Below are 19,359 nucleotides of genomic sequence, written 5' to 3' on the forward strand. Positions count from 1 at the left end.
TGTTACTCTTAAATAGAATGACTGCCAATTCAAACTGAGATAACTAATCTCTTCTTTGGGGCAAGTTCTGCCTCCTTGATCACAATGTGGGCTTTCCTTCCACTTTCTAGTGCTCCATAGCAGGACGCACTAGGTGTCTGTGCTGCCTGACTCCCAGAAAAAGAGGAGCAGCTATTGCCACAGGTAGTGCTCCATGCCCCAGAGGGTGAAATGAGGTTATGGCCATAGTTCCAACCTCCCTGTACAGCAGAACTTCTGTGTTGGGAGGATACAAGCTAATATTTTCTCAAAATTATAGCAAAGCTCATAGGTGAGCCTGCTTCCTCAAATGTCTGCAGAATCATTATGTCCGGTCTTGATCTCTGGAGGCATAAAGCCTCCAGCCACCTTTACTTAGGCAGTATGCCATCTCCTAGTGATCCCCAATATGGTTTTTGTTCTAATAACTATAACTAAGCCCTTGAAGTTTATTTTATTTATTAATCCATTTATAATCCATGCAAAGCACCATGCTGTTATGCATATAAAACTAAAAGAATTGTTAATTAAAATATTAAGTAAAAAGGAAAGATGTTTAGATAAGACATTAACATTTGCGACTTCGAGAAATAAAAAGAAAAGCATTTAACATGTATGACATCTAGATTTGTTTCAAAGCATTTGGTTGTACTTCATTATCTCCTCACAGTATAATTTAACATTTGCTCTTTATTGAATCAGGTAAATTTCAACAATATCAAAATGGTATAGATTATCTCATTTAGTGCCCTGCATTGCAGTTAGTGAATTTAATCGGTGTGGCTGCTGTCTCCTCACACTGCTCTGCAACATCGTAATAAGAATATGAATTGGCTAATGGTTCTTTGGGGGAAGTTGGTATACAGTAATCTATTTTTAACCCTTATAATTAATTCATTATTGTAATTGGATATTTAGTTGTCTCGCTGCCTTTTTGAGATTTACCAATTGTCATGCATTGCAAACTCCTGCTATACATCTCACAAAGATAAGCACAAGTGTGTTCGGAATCAGCAAGTTGGAACATGATTAATTCTGGTTAGCCCCTACTTTTGTGTCCCAGTAATGTTACTTAGAGCCAAGAATTGTGCAGTGTGGTGCCAAGAATTGTTCAGAGCGCTGAAGAATGGAGGAAAGGATGAGCTGTCCTTGGTGCTGTAGTTACAGTATGTGAACTCCAAGGAATTAGTGAGCAAATTAGCAAATTCTGGGCCCTAGTGACTTTGTATTAGGAGGAATTAAATAGATTAATGTCATTATCAAGAAGAACTGGTTATGTTAAGCTTAATAAACAGCAAAAGGTCAGACAAAAGACAGCTTCATTATAGTTGTAGTATTGTTGTAGTCGTGTTGGTCCCAGGGTATTAGAGAGATAAGGTGGGTGAGATAATATCTGTTATTGGACCAACTTCTGTTGGTGAGAGAGACACGCTTACAAGCTTGCATAGAGCTCTTCTTCAGGTCTTCCTAGAGCTCTGTGTAAGCATGGAAGCTTGTCTCTCTCACCAACAGAAGTTGGTTCAAGAAAAGATATTACCTCACCCACCTTGTCTTTCTAGCTTCGTTATACAGACTAACTAAACAAGCTAAAGATCTGTAGTAAAGATGAACGTCAGACTCTTGAAGACTCTGAGTTTATTACAACTATGTTCTCTTGAAATAAAAGTGCCTAATGGCATGGGTCTGTGAGCTTAGAAAAAATATTTAAAGGATGTTTTGGAAAAAGGAAAGGAAAATGTCAGGAGTGTTTTATGGAGTGCCTCACAGGGGAAGAGGAATGTATTTTGTGGCCTTGACTGTACTCTCTTTCTCCTCTTGTAGGGGTAGGAGCCTGTCATGTTGTGTGGACTCCGGCCCCCTCTTCATTTTCTTTTGCCATTACTTTTGTCTGTATTTATAATGAAAATATGAATAATATAAACTACTGCAGGATTTGTTTCTCTGTACTGCTCTTCACTTATTAATATGAATCTTTATTGCACTTAACAACTTGTATTTTTGTTTTCTCCATTGTTCCAGTGTGAATCTGAAATAACTCCTTTGAGCCAAAGGAATTATTACAGATTTGCACAGGTGTAATGGAAAGCAGTAAGCGTTTTAGCCCAGTAATATTATCTGCTGTTAAGGATCAGTAGTAAAAATGCTGGGTCTCCTTCAGTAAATATTAAAATTGTAATGAAACACAGTTTATTTTGGACTCTGAACTGCTGGAAGTACTAGATAAATGGTATAAATGGGGTACATCAAATGGAACACTGAAAGCCATTTTGATATAAAGTAAATTCTAATAATTATTTTCCGGGGATGGAAGAAGGTAACAAATGAAGATTAGACTTCATGTTAACACACACACATCCGTTATCTGTCTAATATTCTAAGTTTCAAGTCAAATTCTGCATATCTGTGTAACCTCATTGACTTCAGCAAGGTTGCATTGATGTAACTGAAGATAGTAGCCTCTTAGGTTTTATATATGCTACAATGTGTTTAAGAAAAGCTAAATCTACTTTGGTAGAAATAAAATTTGTTTGGCCACAGATTTCCGTCTGCCATTCTTTGTAACCAAACAGCAATGTGATGAGGACTTTACCCCACACATTCTGTGAAAGTATTAATATGGATCGGAGAGGCCAATTAATCTGCCTGCTTGCACCTGGAAGGTGGGCCTAGCCTAATTAGAAACAAAGTCCAGCTGGGGGAAATCAGGGCTTGTTTCCCTAAAGAGCTGGGTGAGCCCAGTTGGGAGAGGGAAAGTTGGAAGTGAGGGAGTTCCCTCCCATTCTCTCTGAGGAACTGCATGGAAGGCTGAGGAAGAAAAAGTGGAGAAGACCAGATAGGCTTCTCTAGGGGCTAGCTGGAAAACTACTTGGAGCCTCCCTGAATACGTGATTGTGGGGAGAAGTGGGCCAGCCCCTAGATCATGTGGTGGATTGAAGGACAGAAGGACAGTTTAAAGCAACAGAGGCATTCCTGTGATGAGGTGTCTGGCAGCTGAGCCTAGCCATGCTGATGGTTTGGATTTTGTATATATTACTTGAGTACTTTAGTAAAGGACTCTTGGACCCAGAAGGGGTAGAACCCTGTAAAGAAGGGGTAGACACTCCTGTGGCTGGAGTAGGCCAAAGGACAGTCAGACAGGGAGGGGGAAATTGAGGCACAACTGTCAGAACACCACATCTGGGCACAATGGGGTGGATTCGGGTAGCAACTTGCTGCAGGCAGTTATGAGATGAGGGAGACTGTAGAATTTCAGTGAGACTTCTGCCACAGCAGAGAAGATAGTGAGATCCCTGCTCCTCTCTGTTGACCAGGAGTTAGGGGTGACAAACACCACATTCACAGGGTAATTTTATTAGATGATCCATAGGTTGGATAGGATCTGTTCTTCTTGTGCCTGGACTAGTGGGGAACTTATTTTTCATTAATTCTGTCTACTCCTCACTCTCACACTCCAAACAAATATCCTCCTAACTCCCAGATACTGTATAAGGGCTTTGAGTGTTCATTATTGTACATATAGCAGGCCACCCTTTCTCTTGAATAGATTGACTGGCCATGGAACAAATATTCCTGGCTTTGGGAGATTTTTGTGTGTGCTTTGTTTAGAAGTTCGCATTGGGTAGAGAAATAATATTTGTAATGTTAATAAAATAAACTTTCATTATTTGGCTAATCCATTATTTATTTTTGTCTGTGCCTATCTTGTAGCTTTTTTTTATTAAATGCGAATGGTTCCCTGCGGGTAGCTCTCTTTTTGTATTATGGAGTTACTCATTCACAGTTCATTCAAGGTAGAAGCACTCAGTTTCACTTTTCAGTACTGCAAAGCATCATTCATACACAAGTTACAACACAAAAAGAGATTACTCCTTGGTACCATATTCATTCAGAGAAAATGGGTGAGAATGTGCTAGAAGCTATTTTCCAGTAGGAGGCTCCTAAATACTATATTTACATTTCCCATTTTTTTTCCTGTAGCCTGCTTTTCTCTCCCATTAGCCTCCAAATTCCTCCCATGCGAGCATTCCAGGACTCATCCTTCCCCATTAGTGGATCAGCCAGTGGTTTAGGCCCTTAGGATATCTGAATGATCTTGAGAACGAAAGAGTATGTATGTTGACATAAAACAAATCAGTTCAACCAGAAAGGACCCATTCTTTCAGTTTCACTACATGCATTTCTAAAGGTATTTTAAATTGCACTGGTCTGGGATTTGCTATATTCGCTATACATTGCACTGGATCATTGCTAAAAAGTACTTGTAGAATATGAGATTAGTGCCATGTTTCAAGCTTTCCAACATTAGAAATAATTTTTTCCTCTGTAGGTTTCAGGATATCACACACATTTCACTGAGTTCACGCAGATTTTAATGGCCTTAGAACTGCTAGAACAAACTTTTAAGCTTTTATGCGATCTGAAAGAGAGAATTCCAACCACATATAGCATCAGTCTTGAATTTTGGTATTTTATGAAATGTCAACTAATTTTATAGCGAAATAAGCAAAAGGGTAATTAAGAATTTTATTATTTTAAACAATGTGTGGCTGCTTATATGTTATTTAATCGAGCTTCTGTTGTGGTAGGCCATGTACAAAAAAAGAAAAAAGCATGAAACCATGATACCTGACTTGGAGCACAGGTTTTCAGAATTTTTATTGTGCTCTTGAGGGTTGCTTTCAATGAAAGTTTAAGATTTAACTGGCACTATTGTTCCCTCTGCAGAGCTGTTTGAGGCTCCTCATGCTGTTACTGATAAGCTATTCCTGCAACAGACCCAGGAAATTAAATATAGAAAACATTAGACTTAATGGTGAGAAACCAGCACAGAGCTTTATCCAGTGCAAATGCTTTCCAGGCCAATAACCTTTTCCAGGCATTACATCAGGACTCATGATCAGTGATATTACTTCGATGTAATACTGTTTTTTCATGCAGTATAAAAGTATTAAGCCAACCACAGCTGCATGAAAAATGCCACATACTGACATAGATAAACTTCTGAATATTTGAGTTAAATACAATATGGCAAAAGTTTCTTTTGCTTGTCATCTGGTTCATAATATTTAAGAAGCAATCTGCCCTTGACATAAATGAGCTTTAATTTTTTTTTTAATACCAACAGTTGATAAAGAGAAAAGCTTTTTGGATGATCCAAATTATTAAAATACTTGATATGTTCTCATAAATGGAACAGTGTTAAAAGGAACAATGCCAACCTGTACTTGAGGGGAAAAAAAAGAAAAGGAGCCCCTCTGCCCTGCCAGAAATCAAGGCCAGATCTCAGCTTGTGCATATTGTCATAGATCTATTAAAGTCAATGGAACTCTGACTATGGACACCATCTGAGAGGCTGGCCATGACTACTTAAAAATATCATCCCAATCCTTACTCAGACAAACCATCCACTAATTACAATGTAAATAGTCAATGGGAGTTTTCCTTGAGTAAGAACTCCCAAGATCAGGTCCGTTGTTTGGCTCATCAGCAACGCCATCGTAACATCTTGCATAGATCATACTAACAGACGAACAAGCAAATAGTTAAAAGCCTATTTCTAATTTAGCTAAAATCCCATTTAACAACATAAACCAAAACCTGGTGTGAAATCCTGGCCCTACTGAAGTCAACAGCAGAACTCTCTTTGACCTCTAGAGGGCCAGGATTTTACCCCCAATGTTAAGGAACTGCCCATATGCCTTTTCTTGAGGTAAATGCACACAGAGAGGGGACTGCCTGGATCCTGGAGGGAGTTCTCTGAGTCAATGATTTTTATTTGAATTTACACAAAGCATATTTTGCTTCTATTTTGACTTACTTTTTTCTCACATAATTTGAAACCTCATCCATCTAGGATGTCAATAATGTGGATCCCTCTGTTTAACTTGTTTCCCCAACATTTTAGCTTTGTATTTTAGCCCTGGATTAATATTTTAACATTGCTCCTCTTACGCTTTATTTGCCTCCCATTAATGCCTGAGAATTGGAACTAGTCCTTCCTTATCTTTAAATAAGTATTTTGGCACATTTGTAACTTCTTGTGTTATTCTATTGTTTTTAATGAGAAATTCGGACACCACTGTCTTACTTCTGGTTTTGAAATATCTATTTTAGTGTTGAATTTTGCTGTTAGGACTATGCAATGTTTTAATCTTCAGATTATAAATTTTTTCCTCTGGCAAATTGATCCTTAAAAACACTGAGGATTAAATTTTTGAATGTGGTATAAATGTGATCGTAGAAAGAAAGACTTGATAAAATTATGCATTTTAAAAACAAAATAAAGTGTATGAACAAGTGGATCAGAACGTTTAAAGGACAAGTTATTTTTGAGATTGATAACCATAATTGTTAAATAACAGTTAACTGGATTGTCTTGGGGACCTTGAAATTAAAAATCCTCAATTAACAGAACAAATTGCAAGTTAAAGAAGAGATATCAGAATTTTCATCTCAGAATGTTGCTTTGTTTGATTTATAGAACTGTCCATTACGAAGGTGGTGCTGTGTCGATTCATGCTCGTTCCCTTTGGCGACTAGAGACTCTAAGAGTTGCGTAAGTAACAATACACTAAGAAAAAATATATACAATATAATCAAACGATCAGCTGTCTCTAAATCAGTAGCACAGTAGGTAAAAACTAGAGGTGAACATGAAAGCCCTGAGTCAGCAAGGTACTTAAGCAAGCGTGTACTTAACTTCAAGCACATAAATAGTTCCCCTGACTTCACTAGGAATACTTGTGCTTAAAGATAGGTGTGTGCTTAAAATGTTGCTGAATCACATCCAGGTTCTATTATTATATTTTAATTTCAAATATTTGTGGTTTTATTTTCCCTTTTTCCAGTCATTTATGGTTATGGACAGCTCCTGCATGGTGGTAATATTCCAATAAGATTTTATATTATTATGCTTTGTCCCCATAAATGGCTTTCTGATGCATTTTAAACCCTGCAAATAAACTGAAAAACTCTGGTTTACTCTGGTTCTATAGTTGTATTTGTATTCAGGTTCTTTTGTTACCCAAATACATAGCACTGTTAAAAATGATATTAAACAGTTACTTTTCTGTTAAGAACAAAAATTATTAGACAGCCTGTATTGTAAAGGAAAACATCTGCAAAAGGATGATGCAAAGTTGGAGTGCTTGCTGGGAATTGTGCCTTATTTAGCTGTGACTGTATATACAAGCATGCCTTAAAGTTTCACTCACAAATATGCAGTTATGATTAAACCTGAAGTGACAAATTATCATTTTAGAGACTAAATGACAATAGCTGTGGGGAAATGTTACACTCTCACGATGCTGTGGAATGTGTGCATGTCATTTAAAGGGATGATGTTAAAAGACATTGAATAGATATAAGGGAAATGGAGAGATTCCCTCCACTCCCCTTTAGTTACTTTTGGACTAAATTGTGCTTGAGCGACAGCAGTGAAACCGCATGAGAATCTCTGCCTTTTTGTTTCCCAAACCTTTTTCTTCACATGTTTCAGGGTAGTATTTTACCATCAATGTATACCACCTGGCAAATAATGGCACAGGAACAGTGAGTTATGTTACGATTCGATAGTCTTATGCCATCTATGGAATTTGACAGGCAATGTGTGCAGACTGCAGGTTTAGAGAACTTGTCAAAAGAATCTGCAATACAAGTCAGCTCTGACAGTAGTAATCTTCCTGTACAAGGAACATGACTGTTACTATCAAAATGTTAAACTTTTTTTGGGTGGGACACAATTATTGCCAAATTTCCGATGTTTTGCTTTGTTAGCAAAGGTGTCAGCTTATAACTTTCCAGCTGGTGCTCAGATGTATGACCTCTTAAAGCTAAACAGTCAAATTTATGTGCATCAGTGATTAGAAGTAAATTTTGAATGTATTGAATTGGGCACATGATTTGTGACAAATCAGTCTAATACGTATGTATGTTTGTTATTACTATTAGACAACACTATACTGTGCAACACTTACATCAATGGTCCCCAACCTTTTTCGGAGGACTGTGGCAGTAGACGAGCATCCGCCGAAATTCCACTGACAAGCAGCAACGTCAATAGGCGTCACTGCTGAAAAGCTGCCGATAAGTAACGTCATCCAGAGGCGTCGCCGCTGAAATACCGTGGAAAATCAGCGGGATTTCGGCGTTGACGCCTCTGTATGATGCAGCTTGTCGGCAGCATTTTGGGCGATGCTTGTCTGCTGGCCAGTACGCGGGCGCACTTAGACACCCCAGCAGGTGCCATCCACGAGCACTGCGTTGGGGACTCCTGACTTACATGTTTAAGAAATAAAAACTAAAATCTGTTTCCTGTCCTGAAAATCTCTCTATCTAATGACTCAGACTTGCAAACACCCTGATAAGTAGTGCTGATTAGTGAGAGTAAACCCAATATTTTACATTCTAGGACTCCTGTCCTGTAGAGATTTATGCACATACCTAGCTTTATCCCATAGAAGTCATGGGACTACTTAGATTAATGTCTTTCCAGACTTGGATTGTAAGTTTTTGGGGGGAGCAAGCTTGCTCTAGTAGCATATGAGTATACTACACAGTTTTCTGTGCAGATATGGTCACAGAGTTTCCTGGTACATTACATGGAGTAAAATAATATGCATGTGCATTCTTACTCATTCTTGAAACTTTCAGAAAGGTTAATTGAATCTAGCAGTTTTTATGATTCAGCATAGAGAAAATATACAACAGACCAGATCTATATGTTTTTCCACTAATATAAATCCTGGCACAGGCACCTGAATATTGAAAGTCCAGTAGGGAGGGACTTGTGACAACAGAAAGTTGACTCATTATTTCCTCTGGGAAGAGAATAGGAGAGGAAGGCTTGGACAGAGCAAAAAGATGGGGTTTAGGTAAAGGATAATCAGAGGGGGAAGGATAGCATGGCTATGACTAGTAAAGGAAAGATCAAGTGGTGGATGGAAACGAGACAAAGACCTGAGTAATTGGAAGGAAAATACATTGGAATTGGAGTAGCTTAGTGTATTTTATGGAATCTTGGGCTCTTGAAAGATCTTGTTTTATGCTATTCATCTTTTCTTTAGAAGAATATTTCTTACTAAAATTGGTTATAAAACTATTATAGCTGTTGCTTCATAAATCAACCCCTCCTTTCCTTTTTTTTTTTTTTTACAATTGTGCATGCCCTGTCACCTACCCATCACTGTTCCCCAGTCCTACTTCCTTTTCTCAGTTTCTCTTTTCTCTTAAAATCATTGTCTTTCCTCCTCTCCACCCCACTACAACCTGGACCTTGTGCTCTGACTATCCAGCTTTCTCCCACAGACTGTGCTGGTGGAATTTTCCATACAAAAGGCTTCTTGTTTTTGAATTCTCTCTTGAATTCTTCTAGCACAGAACCCCTGAAGCATTGCACAGCTTTGATTCCGTAGTCAGTCTCAGTGTAAATTCACACCAAACTGTTAGGAATCTTTTGCTACAGAGCAGCTGAAGGTAGTGTTTATCATTGTTCTGCCCACAGTAGTCTGTGGGCTTGAGTCTGTTATGCTAAAGAGCTTTTATGCCATTCTGGCTGTGCAGAGGGGCCTTTAAATGGTCAGAAACAGCCGCCTCAGAATATTCACTACGCAGAAGGCTTCCTTGACTGGTTAGAGCTAGTATAGGGGCAGTGCACGCTCTGCTGCTCTCCATGAAGGACAAATTGAAAGTGTGGTTGAATGAATTACACTTCAGCTATTATCTCTTCCTATAGTCCACAGGGGGCCATGTGAAGCAGAGTATAAGTTAGAGCAGCCCTAGTCTGCACTCAATTAGGCTCCTGCATGGCTCCATAATGAGGAGTGCAAAGGTATTCAGCCACGTTTGTGTTCCCTGGTCCAAGTGCTGCAACGTGATCACTGAGAATCAGGCCCTGGGTCTTTATATGGTTGAATGATGGAATCTTCATGCCAGCCAACAGTTGTACGTATTGAATGTGTTTTGGTAGTGGGTGCTCACCTTGCCATATAAAAGACTTAATGAGGGGGAGGGGGAGAATGCATTTATGAGATATAAATCCTCCTTTGCTCCTCACCAAAAAACTCCCACAGCAGAGTCCAACATTTTTACTGTCATTAAAAAAAAATAGGCCACAGAAGTAAACGCTGTCTCTCTAGCATGTTTTAAAACAACCAAGAACCTCCAATTCCTTTAAGAAAATAGAAGTCAAGAGATAACTTACATTGTGAAAATGGCTGCCAACTGTGTTTTCAAGATTTACACTGACAGTATACCTAGTGTTTATGAAGAGGTGCTTAAACAAATGGATATGTTTATTGCACAGATAATAGTCTAAATCTGTTACACTAGTCTACAGTGATAATGACACATGTGAAATGCCTTGAATAGGACCTAGGCTACTGTACAGATGCATATGAAACACACACAGGGAAAAACTTTAAATTTGTTTTGGAATTTTGTGCTTGGGCTCATTCTAGAAGTACATAAGAATTTACATATAAGCAAAAAGGGGCAGCAATACAAGCTTCTGCTATGTGGGATAGTTTAGATTTAGTTGAAATAGAATATCTGTAGGTTCTCCAATACCAGTCAGTGATATTTGACCCATAAATGATGAGTTTGGGCTGTTTCAAACAAAAAATATAATATTTTTTATTTGTATTGTGGTAGTACCTAGGAGCCCCAGTCAGGAACCGGGACCCTATTGTGATAGGCACTGTACAAACACAGAACAAAAGAATGGTCCTTTCCCTCCCAAGCTTCCAGGCTAAGTAAAGTTTGAGAGCTCCCCTGAGAGACCACTGATGGAGGAGTACCTCAACACATCTGGAGTGCAGCCAGGAGATTAGTATTGGGGGCTGAGTCTGAAGCAGGGAGTTGGAACTCTGCTCTTTCTGTGCCTCAATTTGAAGTCCACTGTGAATGGAACTCCAGAGTGGGAGCGTCCCTTCTTATTGCCCTTTATCTGCTACAAAATGTGAAGCATATGGGCAGGCTCTTGTTGATTGGTTTTATAATTATTTTGCGAGCATTGTGTCTGAGGGCACAGACAGTTGAGCAGAGGAGTGCTCTAGGAAGGTGGGGGAACTTAGCTGTAAGTGGATAAAATGTTGAAGTGAGGACCTAGTTGGTCTTGGCTCATACTTTGGAGCTGAGATCTCCTCTCCTGGATGCAATAGGGTGTCTGTAAAATCCTCTAGTTATTGAAATTCATCTGTGGATAATTTCTGTTTTTCTGTCAGTAAGCAGCCATTTCGTCAACAGCTGAATTTTTTTTTTTAATAACCTAAGGGAACTAAACTTCATCTCAAATATCCCACTGACAGCTCCCTTTCATTATACCTGAGAGGACTTCTCTTGAGCTATGGCAGAGTGCACATGGGAAAGGCACTGCATATGCAGATTTCAAGCCATTCGGCTGCTATTTCCTATTGTTGGTGCAGAAAATACAGCTCAAAGTCATCTTTTCTACCAGTGAAAAGATTTAAAAAAAAAACAAAAACAAACAAAACACCAACCTGTTAAACTATACTGATGGTGTTCTTGGTTCTGTTCAAAGCCCCCTGTCTCCACTTCTTTGGGACTGGAAAAAATCATAATTCATTTACCTTTTTCTTTTGTCACAATATTTTTTATTAACAAGCTAATTTAAACATGAGTTTATTGTACCTATTGAAGTGATACCACATCAGATAGCCAAAAACATTGTAGCTTTTTCTGTTAATACTGTACTATGAAGGGTGGACTTTGACATTCTGTGCGAACACATTAAAATGATTTTGCAACTAATCTGAATAATAATGATTCTTTAAATATGTTTGGTCTAGAACATTAAATTGTAAACATTTTGTTTAAGAATCCTCCTTTGAACTTGCCTTATTAGGTGGAGTGGAAGCCACATTAGATGGGGACAGCTATTCAGACTAAGACATATAACAACAGGGAAATATTTAAGCCTCATGGATGACAAGAGTCTTCTTCTTATGGACAAAGAGAAAGCTGACGTGAAATCTACAGGCTTTTGTTTTCGGTCTTCCAAGGTACAAAACAAATGCAGCTTTAATGTGCCTGGCAATGTTTGATTTCTCTTTTAATGAACATTCAAATACATTTAGGAAAAATTAGAGAAATGAAGTGAAGGTGCTACCAAACATCCAATTGCGTTTTTATCCCTATGGGCCTCCTCTGTTATCTGCTTCTGTGTTCAAGTTTTTAGTTAGCCCAGACTCAATGCTGCATCTTAGGCTTTCTATGAACTGAATGACATTTGTCCATTCCTTGTGGCATTTATACATCTCCCACTACATAACTTAGCTGAATCCCTCCTATTTTCCTATCTTTTCACTGTAAATAAGAAAATTCAGAATAATAGAATTAACTCCAAAAAGCTACATTACTTTATTTGCCTTAGGTAATTCTGCTGCGTGGTTTTGTTACTCTGCTTACCCAATTTTGAAAAATCTCCAGGTGTCTCTAACAATTTTTCTGGGAACTTCAGTAGTTCTTTCTCTGTTTTTAGTTCATTGGGTGAAATGAGAGGCAGTTACATGATTGTTTCTTTTAAATTAAATGAAGAAATCAGTTTTATTGAATTAAACGATTTATCTGTAAACCCAATCTACATTTAGGATAGCTGAAATTATGGATTCAGCATTTTCATTTAAAATTTTTTGTAAGTACTTCAAAATAGGGATGTGTCCATTTTTTGTGTGTGGTGGATGAACAGTTTAAAATGTGCTGTGACTCAATTTGTGTTTGCAGTTGCAGCCTAATATCACTGAAAATTTTAGTTTTCCGAAATTAGTACTTTGTTAGTTATCCTTTACAATGTTTGCGTTTTGTTTCAAATTTTAACAATTTTATTAACATTTGTGTGGGAATTTTCCTTAGGCATTGTATAATTTCTTCCATTGTACACTCAGGGTCATAAACAATAATCAGGCACCTGAAATCGGGTATATATTTTTTTGTGTAATCTGGCGTTGGGCATTTTTGGTGGCCAGATCTGGTGGCTATAGTTTGGGTGCTCTCACAATGGTTTTCTCTCTCTCAATTAGAAAAAACATTGTGAAAAAGAGTACTGTGACCGTAGAATCCTAAAACATGGCAGGAAAAACAGTGAAATCTTGTTTATACAGAATTCTTAGGGGAATGCTCAAAAACTTCAGATAAATGATGATGATTTGGGTGGAAGGGAAGCTAGCTTGTGGGCTTTGAAAAAGTTACACTCTGGTTTGAGATCCTCATCTCTGCTCTTCCCCTTTTTGCCACTCTAGACAGAGAAAAGGGTCCTGTGGTCTGATCCTGTATTCCTTACATGGGCAGAAATTCCATTTAGTTTAGTAGAAGGTACACCTGTAGGAAGGCTTCAGCCTAGAGAATACTTCATGTGTCTTGATTAGTTAAAGTACTCTGCTTATTGAGACATTTTAATCTTTGAGTTTCTAAGTTTACACCATCCAATTTCTTGAGAGCTACTTCCTTTATTTTTAATCCCAGTGTTCAGTAAGCTTGCACCAGTTGTTATGAATGCAGAGTTTAAAGTCTTCCTGGTAACAGTTTGTAGTGGTTTTAAGCTATTATTTGAGAGGCAACCCAAGTTTTAGAATCTTTGAAGGCCTCAGGCCAAATGTTTTGATAATCCATTGGTAAAGAGGAGCATTTATCATTATTACTGTTACTGAAGGGCAAGACTGTGGCCCATTTTGTGTGCTGCCTGAAGAGAGCAATGGAGGCGTAACATGTTATCTTGTGCTTGTGTTGACTATTACTGCTTCCTGACAGCAGAGGGAAATCGGTTCCTCATATTTTACTTCCCCCACCACTTCATGTAGGTGTGTGGGAAGGAGTCATAACTAGGAAAAATCTGGAATGTCTGTCTAATTATAGTGGCCCATTGGGTAGCATATGCTCTAGCTAGTATAGACCTGACAGAATTTACTCCTTCCCAGGAGCAGTGGGGTGAATAGAACGCAATTGTGACTCTCCTAGTCAGTCTCCTTCTTGAGCTGCTTCAGGAATAGCCCAACAACCTGCTGGAAAAGTCACACTGGGGGATAACCTCTGATTTGATGTTAATTTTGTGGTGATCAAATTTTAGACCAAAATCAGACCATTTTAACTATAGACTGTGGAAGAGCCTGAGGGGAGACCACAGGGTGTCTGAACTTAATTGCTGAAAATGAATTCATTACACTTAGTTTGCAACTCAGAACTTGTTAAATTGGTGTCATGTTTTGCTATAAAATAGAGTTGTCAGGTCTCAGATTTCGCAGTGGGGGAAAAATTAACCCAAAGTTTACAGATATCTTGCTCTTCGGTAACAAACTTAAGTATGGTCAAATCATAGCTGTCCCAGAATGAGTTCTTCAGAGGAGGGACGTCTGGAGTGTCTTTCCCCTGAATGCCCATGGAGAAAGCAGCTGTAATTTTGCTTTGTGCTCATGGGCCTGTAATACAAGTCAGCTCAGAAGGAATGTGTCTGGACATGGCCTTGACTACATCTACAGTGACAAACATCAGCAGGAGGAATATGTCAGGAGAGCCAACTAATTTTTCCTACAGGTGCAGCAAGTCCTGTTCACCCTCACTCCAGTGTTTCTTTAGTTATAATGGCTCCTTTCATGACCTCTGAGGTACACACCTGTGCCTCTGCGGGTAGTAACTAATTGCAAGCGGAATTGATGAAGCATTGTTAAGACTTGTGTCGTGAAATAAACACAAAATGTATCAGAGTATTTACAATTTAGACATCGGAATCCAGTTTTGATTAACAGAAGGAACTGAAGAAAAGAATAAACAGATCAGAATATTCTCTTCTATTAATGTTGTTTAAACATCTCAGTGAAATAAAGAAATGTGATGCCCAAAACTTCATCACACATTAAATAGTTAGAATTTTAATTTGAAAATTGATATTGTGAACAATAAGAAGGATTATTTTCTAGAATGCAGATGTTTGATCAATTATACATTTCAATAATAATGATCATTGTTAAATAGAAATAAAATGCATTAGGTTTTTAAAATAGTTTATTTCTTCTTTTAAATTTACAACCATTTCTCCTCCTCCTACACCTGGGCCACCAATATACGTGAGATACTGTCCAAACCACTTAGTTCTGATCCATGTGTAAAGTTCACAGGCATTCAGATCAGTGGATTTGTTTTATGCCCATTTATGTATCTACATTTTTGTCAGTTCCCTCTCTTTCTTTCTTTAATATTTCTCACAAACAATTGTTTGAGGTCAGTAATTCAAACCAATACTATGCAGAATTCAGTAATCATCAACTGTTTCATATCTGTTTATTGACTGCTGAATGCCATAACTGTATCTTAATGTAGCTTGGGAATATGAAACTATCCTCTACTAACTGAGGGCTTGTCTACATCAGAAAGTTGCAGCACTGGTGAGGGAGTTACAGCGCTGCAACTTAGGAGGTGTACACATCTGCAGGGCACCACCAGCGCTGCAACTTCCTGTTTGCAGCGCTGGCCGTACTCCTGTTTTGTCTCGGGTGTAGAGGATCCAGCGCTGGTGATCCAGCGCTGGTAATCAAGTATAGACACTTACCAGCGCTTTTCTTGACCTCCGTGGAATAAGCAGGTATCCCAGCATACCTGAGGAAGCCTCTGGTAATCAAGCTGGTCTCCTTCCCCGGCTTGCTCTCGCGTTCCCCGAACCCCGAGCAAGCAGGTCTCCTTCCCTGCGGTTTGCAGGGTGGTTCGGGGAACGCGAGAGCAAACCGCAGCGAAGCTGGTCTCCTTTCCCGGTTTGCTCTCTCGTTCCCCGAACCCCCGAGCAAGCAGGTCTCCTTCCCTGCGGTTTGCAGGGTGGTTCGGGGAACGCGAGAGCAAACCGCGGCGAAGCTGGTCTCCTTTCCCGGTTTGCTCTCGCGTTCCCCGAACCCCGAGCAAGCAGGTCTCCTTCCCTGCGGTTTGCAGGGTGGTTCGGGGAACGCGAGAGCAAACCACAGCGAAGCTGGTCTCCTTTCCCGGTTTGCTCTCTCGTTCCCCGAACCCCGAGCAAGCAGGTCTCCTTCCCTGCGGTTTGCAGGGTGGTTCGGGGAACGCGAGAGCAAACCGCAGCGAAGCTGGTCTCCTTTCCCGGTTTGCTCTCGCGTTCCCCGAACCCCCCTTGAAGCCGCCCAACAGCGCTGCAGTGTGGCCACATCTAACACCACTTGCAGCGCTGATTGCTGTAAGTGTGGCCACTCTGCAGCGCTGGCCCTATACAGCTGTACTAATACAGCTGTAACAACCAGCGCTGCAAAATTTTAGATGTAGACATGGCCTTTGGATGACAGATTCAAGACTAATGGGATTTTCTCCTATTTACTGTGTGAGGTTGGTCAATTTTGTAGCTTTTAGCACCAGCTTGGGGAAGCTGTACGATGGATGTAGTTAAAGGGCACAGACATAGCCAAAGGGATAATCTCAAGTTTTCAGAGAGGGCACATTTTGAATAGTTTGTCCTGATATTTTAAAAATTTCTATAAATAAAGAACAAGTGTGGGCCTTTTTCTGCACACTGTTGTGTTTTATAAGGATCATTGTGGGGGTACGGGGTGGTCCTGGGAGCAACATCCAACATACGTAGGGCCATCCCTCCTTACATTTTTGTGCACGTGGTGGCCTGGAGTCTGTTCAGTTTCAGCTTTGCTGCTGTCACTGGTAAATGCTCTTGCAGAGTCTGGGGAGGAGCATTCATGTGAGAGCTCTATATGAGGGTGGGACACCTGACCAATGACAAACCAGGGAAGCTCACTATACACATATTCACAAGGCAAACAAGCTGGGGGAAAAAGAGATTTTCTGTTTGAGTTATGGTAATCTTCAGTGGTGCTTGCTATAATAGCAAGAACAAATTTTTCAGTTGGAAATATGATTTAGAAGTTGACTGGGTCTTTCTAAGGGTTTTTTCCCCGAATCATAGCTCAAAAGAGAAATCCAAACTTCTGTCTGCTACGGTGCAAACTGAAGATGTAGCTAAAGAATTCTGTAATTGAAAATCTGCGATGGGAGAGAATAGGGAAGTATACCCATCTGTCTATATCTGGATGCTTGAGGAGATGTTATTCTGGCTGCTGTTTTAAATTCCCCAGCTCTTTAAGGAATCAGGAGCTTGTTTCTAAACAGACTTGATAAATCAGAAGTAGTTCCATGGTTTATTAGTCGAATTGCTGGATTGTTGGCTGTAGCTGCACAGATTCTTACAGCCAGGGACTGGGTCGTAAACTCTGCCTTGTCAGATGCCATATCCACATGTGTAAATGCCCCCATCAAAATATATAAAACAGTGATCAGCCTATAGTAATGAACTGAACTGTTGAGGAAGGACTCAGGCATTAATGTAAAACATAAGTTTAATATAATTTTTTCTCTTGAAATTATTTAAGCAGACAATTCTAATTGTCAATAAGGCTGATAGAATGTAGAGGTTATTGCACTATAGCGCACAGCTGTCTAGGATTACTTCTAGCATTTTCCTTAGAAGAATAAAAAACTAATTCATGTAAATACCATCTTTTAATCCAATAATAGATTATATAAAGTAGATTTATTTTGATATGCTGATTTTAAAATTGCTGCATTCTTAACCCATTGAAAATTCTTTAGGGGGTACTTAGGCACAGAACACTGGGTACTTGGAATCCCAAGAAGTGCTTGAAATATCCTTTTCAGAACATGCTAAACAAAATACAAACTCTGTTTAATTTCAGAGGAGACTAAACACATACGTAAAGGAGAATTGTAGTGGGATTCAGATTATTGAAATGCATGGGGGAACCAAAATACATTTGGATGATCAGAAGTTTGGTTACTACACAGTCAATAGAACATTGGAGACATGTTGGCAAGTTCTTAGTAAGGGAGGTTTGAACAGTCTTATAGGCCCTGTTTCTGCAAGCTGTTCCATGTGGATGTCCTTTTGGCTTCTGGAAGCAGAGTCTGTCAGAGTGGAACTATTTGCACAATTGCAGCCCTAAGTAAGTGAAACTGCTATTAAAAATATGCCTTTTACAGTAGTTTGAATGTGTGGGATTTGTATATTGTAAATAAGACTTTGAAATATAACCAGCATTTTCTTTTTGTGTAGTGGAAAAATATCGTTACATAATAAATATTCAATTTTATCATATTTTTTCTTTCCACACAAAAGTCTCTTCTTTTTCTCCCACTAACTTTTAAACACCTCCAGATTTTTGAGTGGGCTGAAATACGTCAATTTTAATAAAATGCTGCATTATGATACACTTGTAAGTATTACACATCCAGTCTGACTCGTTTTTTAAAGAAGCTCAGGAAATCCATTAAAATGTCATTTGAAAACACGTCATACTTTAGCTTTTTATTCATTGACATCTGACAGAATGTCAAAGTCAAAGAAATGCCACAAAAATTACAGGAAGAGGATGATGATGAAGGGTAAAATTCCAAGAGTAAAACTTAATTATGTGAATCTTTAGTATGCATATTGCACAGGCACTATCTAGAAATATTTAAGTAAAACATACTTTCAAGTCTAAGTAGGTTGAATCATCCATATTCAACACTGATATTAAGATACAATTCTATTACGTTTTCCAGTTTCCCATCTACCACAGTCCATCCTTCACTCTCTTGCTTTCCTAGCCTCTGTATTCTTCACACAATATCATGCTGTCTATAGAATTCAAAATACTATACAATTGATATAGGAATGACCTATATGAGGCAATACCTGATGGTCCCAGAGTGCCTTGTAACACTGATTACAATTTATGTGTTTCAGTTCATTCTAAACAAAAATTTGACTTGTTAGTTGCCAAGGAATGTTCTTTGGGTTGGGGTGGGGACTGAGATCCTGCTTTTTACATTGTTAGCATGCAACTTTATAGAGTAAGTGAATGATGTTAACCGTAGTTGTAGCTTCCATTCCAGCTCAGCTATGTTCTAGCCATGTCTTTATTCTCCATAACAATTTGATATTTGTTAAAGAAAGTACTGAATATTTTAATTAAAACTTTCCGTTCCCTTTCCATATATATCATGTTAAGATGATACTTTACAGAATACATTTATTAATACACATTTTGAATTAACAAAACAATGCATTGAGTGTTATAATGCCCTATATTAGTAGGGACAAATGTAAATGTATTTTTTTCTACCATAGTTCAATTGAGCCATGTCCTCTTTATAATACACCTCTGCCCTGATAGAACGCGACCCGATATAACACGAATTCGGATATAATGCAGTAAAGCACTGGCCCTTTAAAGCGCCACCCCAGCCCTGCTGCTTTACCGCATTATATCCAAATTTGTGTGAAGCCACGAGCCCTTTAAATCACCACCTGAGTCCCGCTGCCAGAGC

General features: G+C 38.9%; 1 protein-coding gene across 4 annotated transcripts in view; it reads left to right on the top strand.

Moving 5' to 3' along the window:
- Positions 1 to 19,359, top strand: part of RYR2 (ryanodine receptor 2) — a 737,385-nt gene that overhangs the window by 310,412 nt on the left and 407,614 nt on the right. For all 4 annotated transcript variants that reach the window (XM_030556966.1, XM_030556967.1, XM_030556968.1 and 1 more), the window contains exons 11-12: positions 6,500 to 6,574; positions 11,882 to 12,038. In XM_030556966.1, coding sequence (XP_030412826.1) covers positions 6,500 to 6,574; positions 11,882 to 12,038 — 232 coding nt within the window. The remainder of the gene's footprint in view (positions 1 to 6,499; positions 6,575 to 11,881; positions 12,039 to 19,359) is intronic.

This window comes from Gopherus evgoodei, chromosome 3, assembly GCF_007399415.2.
Source record: "Gopherus evgoodei ecotype Sinaloan lineage chromosome 3, rGopEvg1_v1.p, whole genome shotgun sequence".
Taxonomy (NCBI): domain Eukaryota; kingdom Metazoa; phylum Chordata; order Testudines; family Testudinidae; genus Gopherus; species Gopherus evgoodei.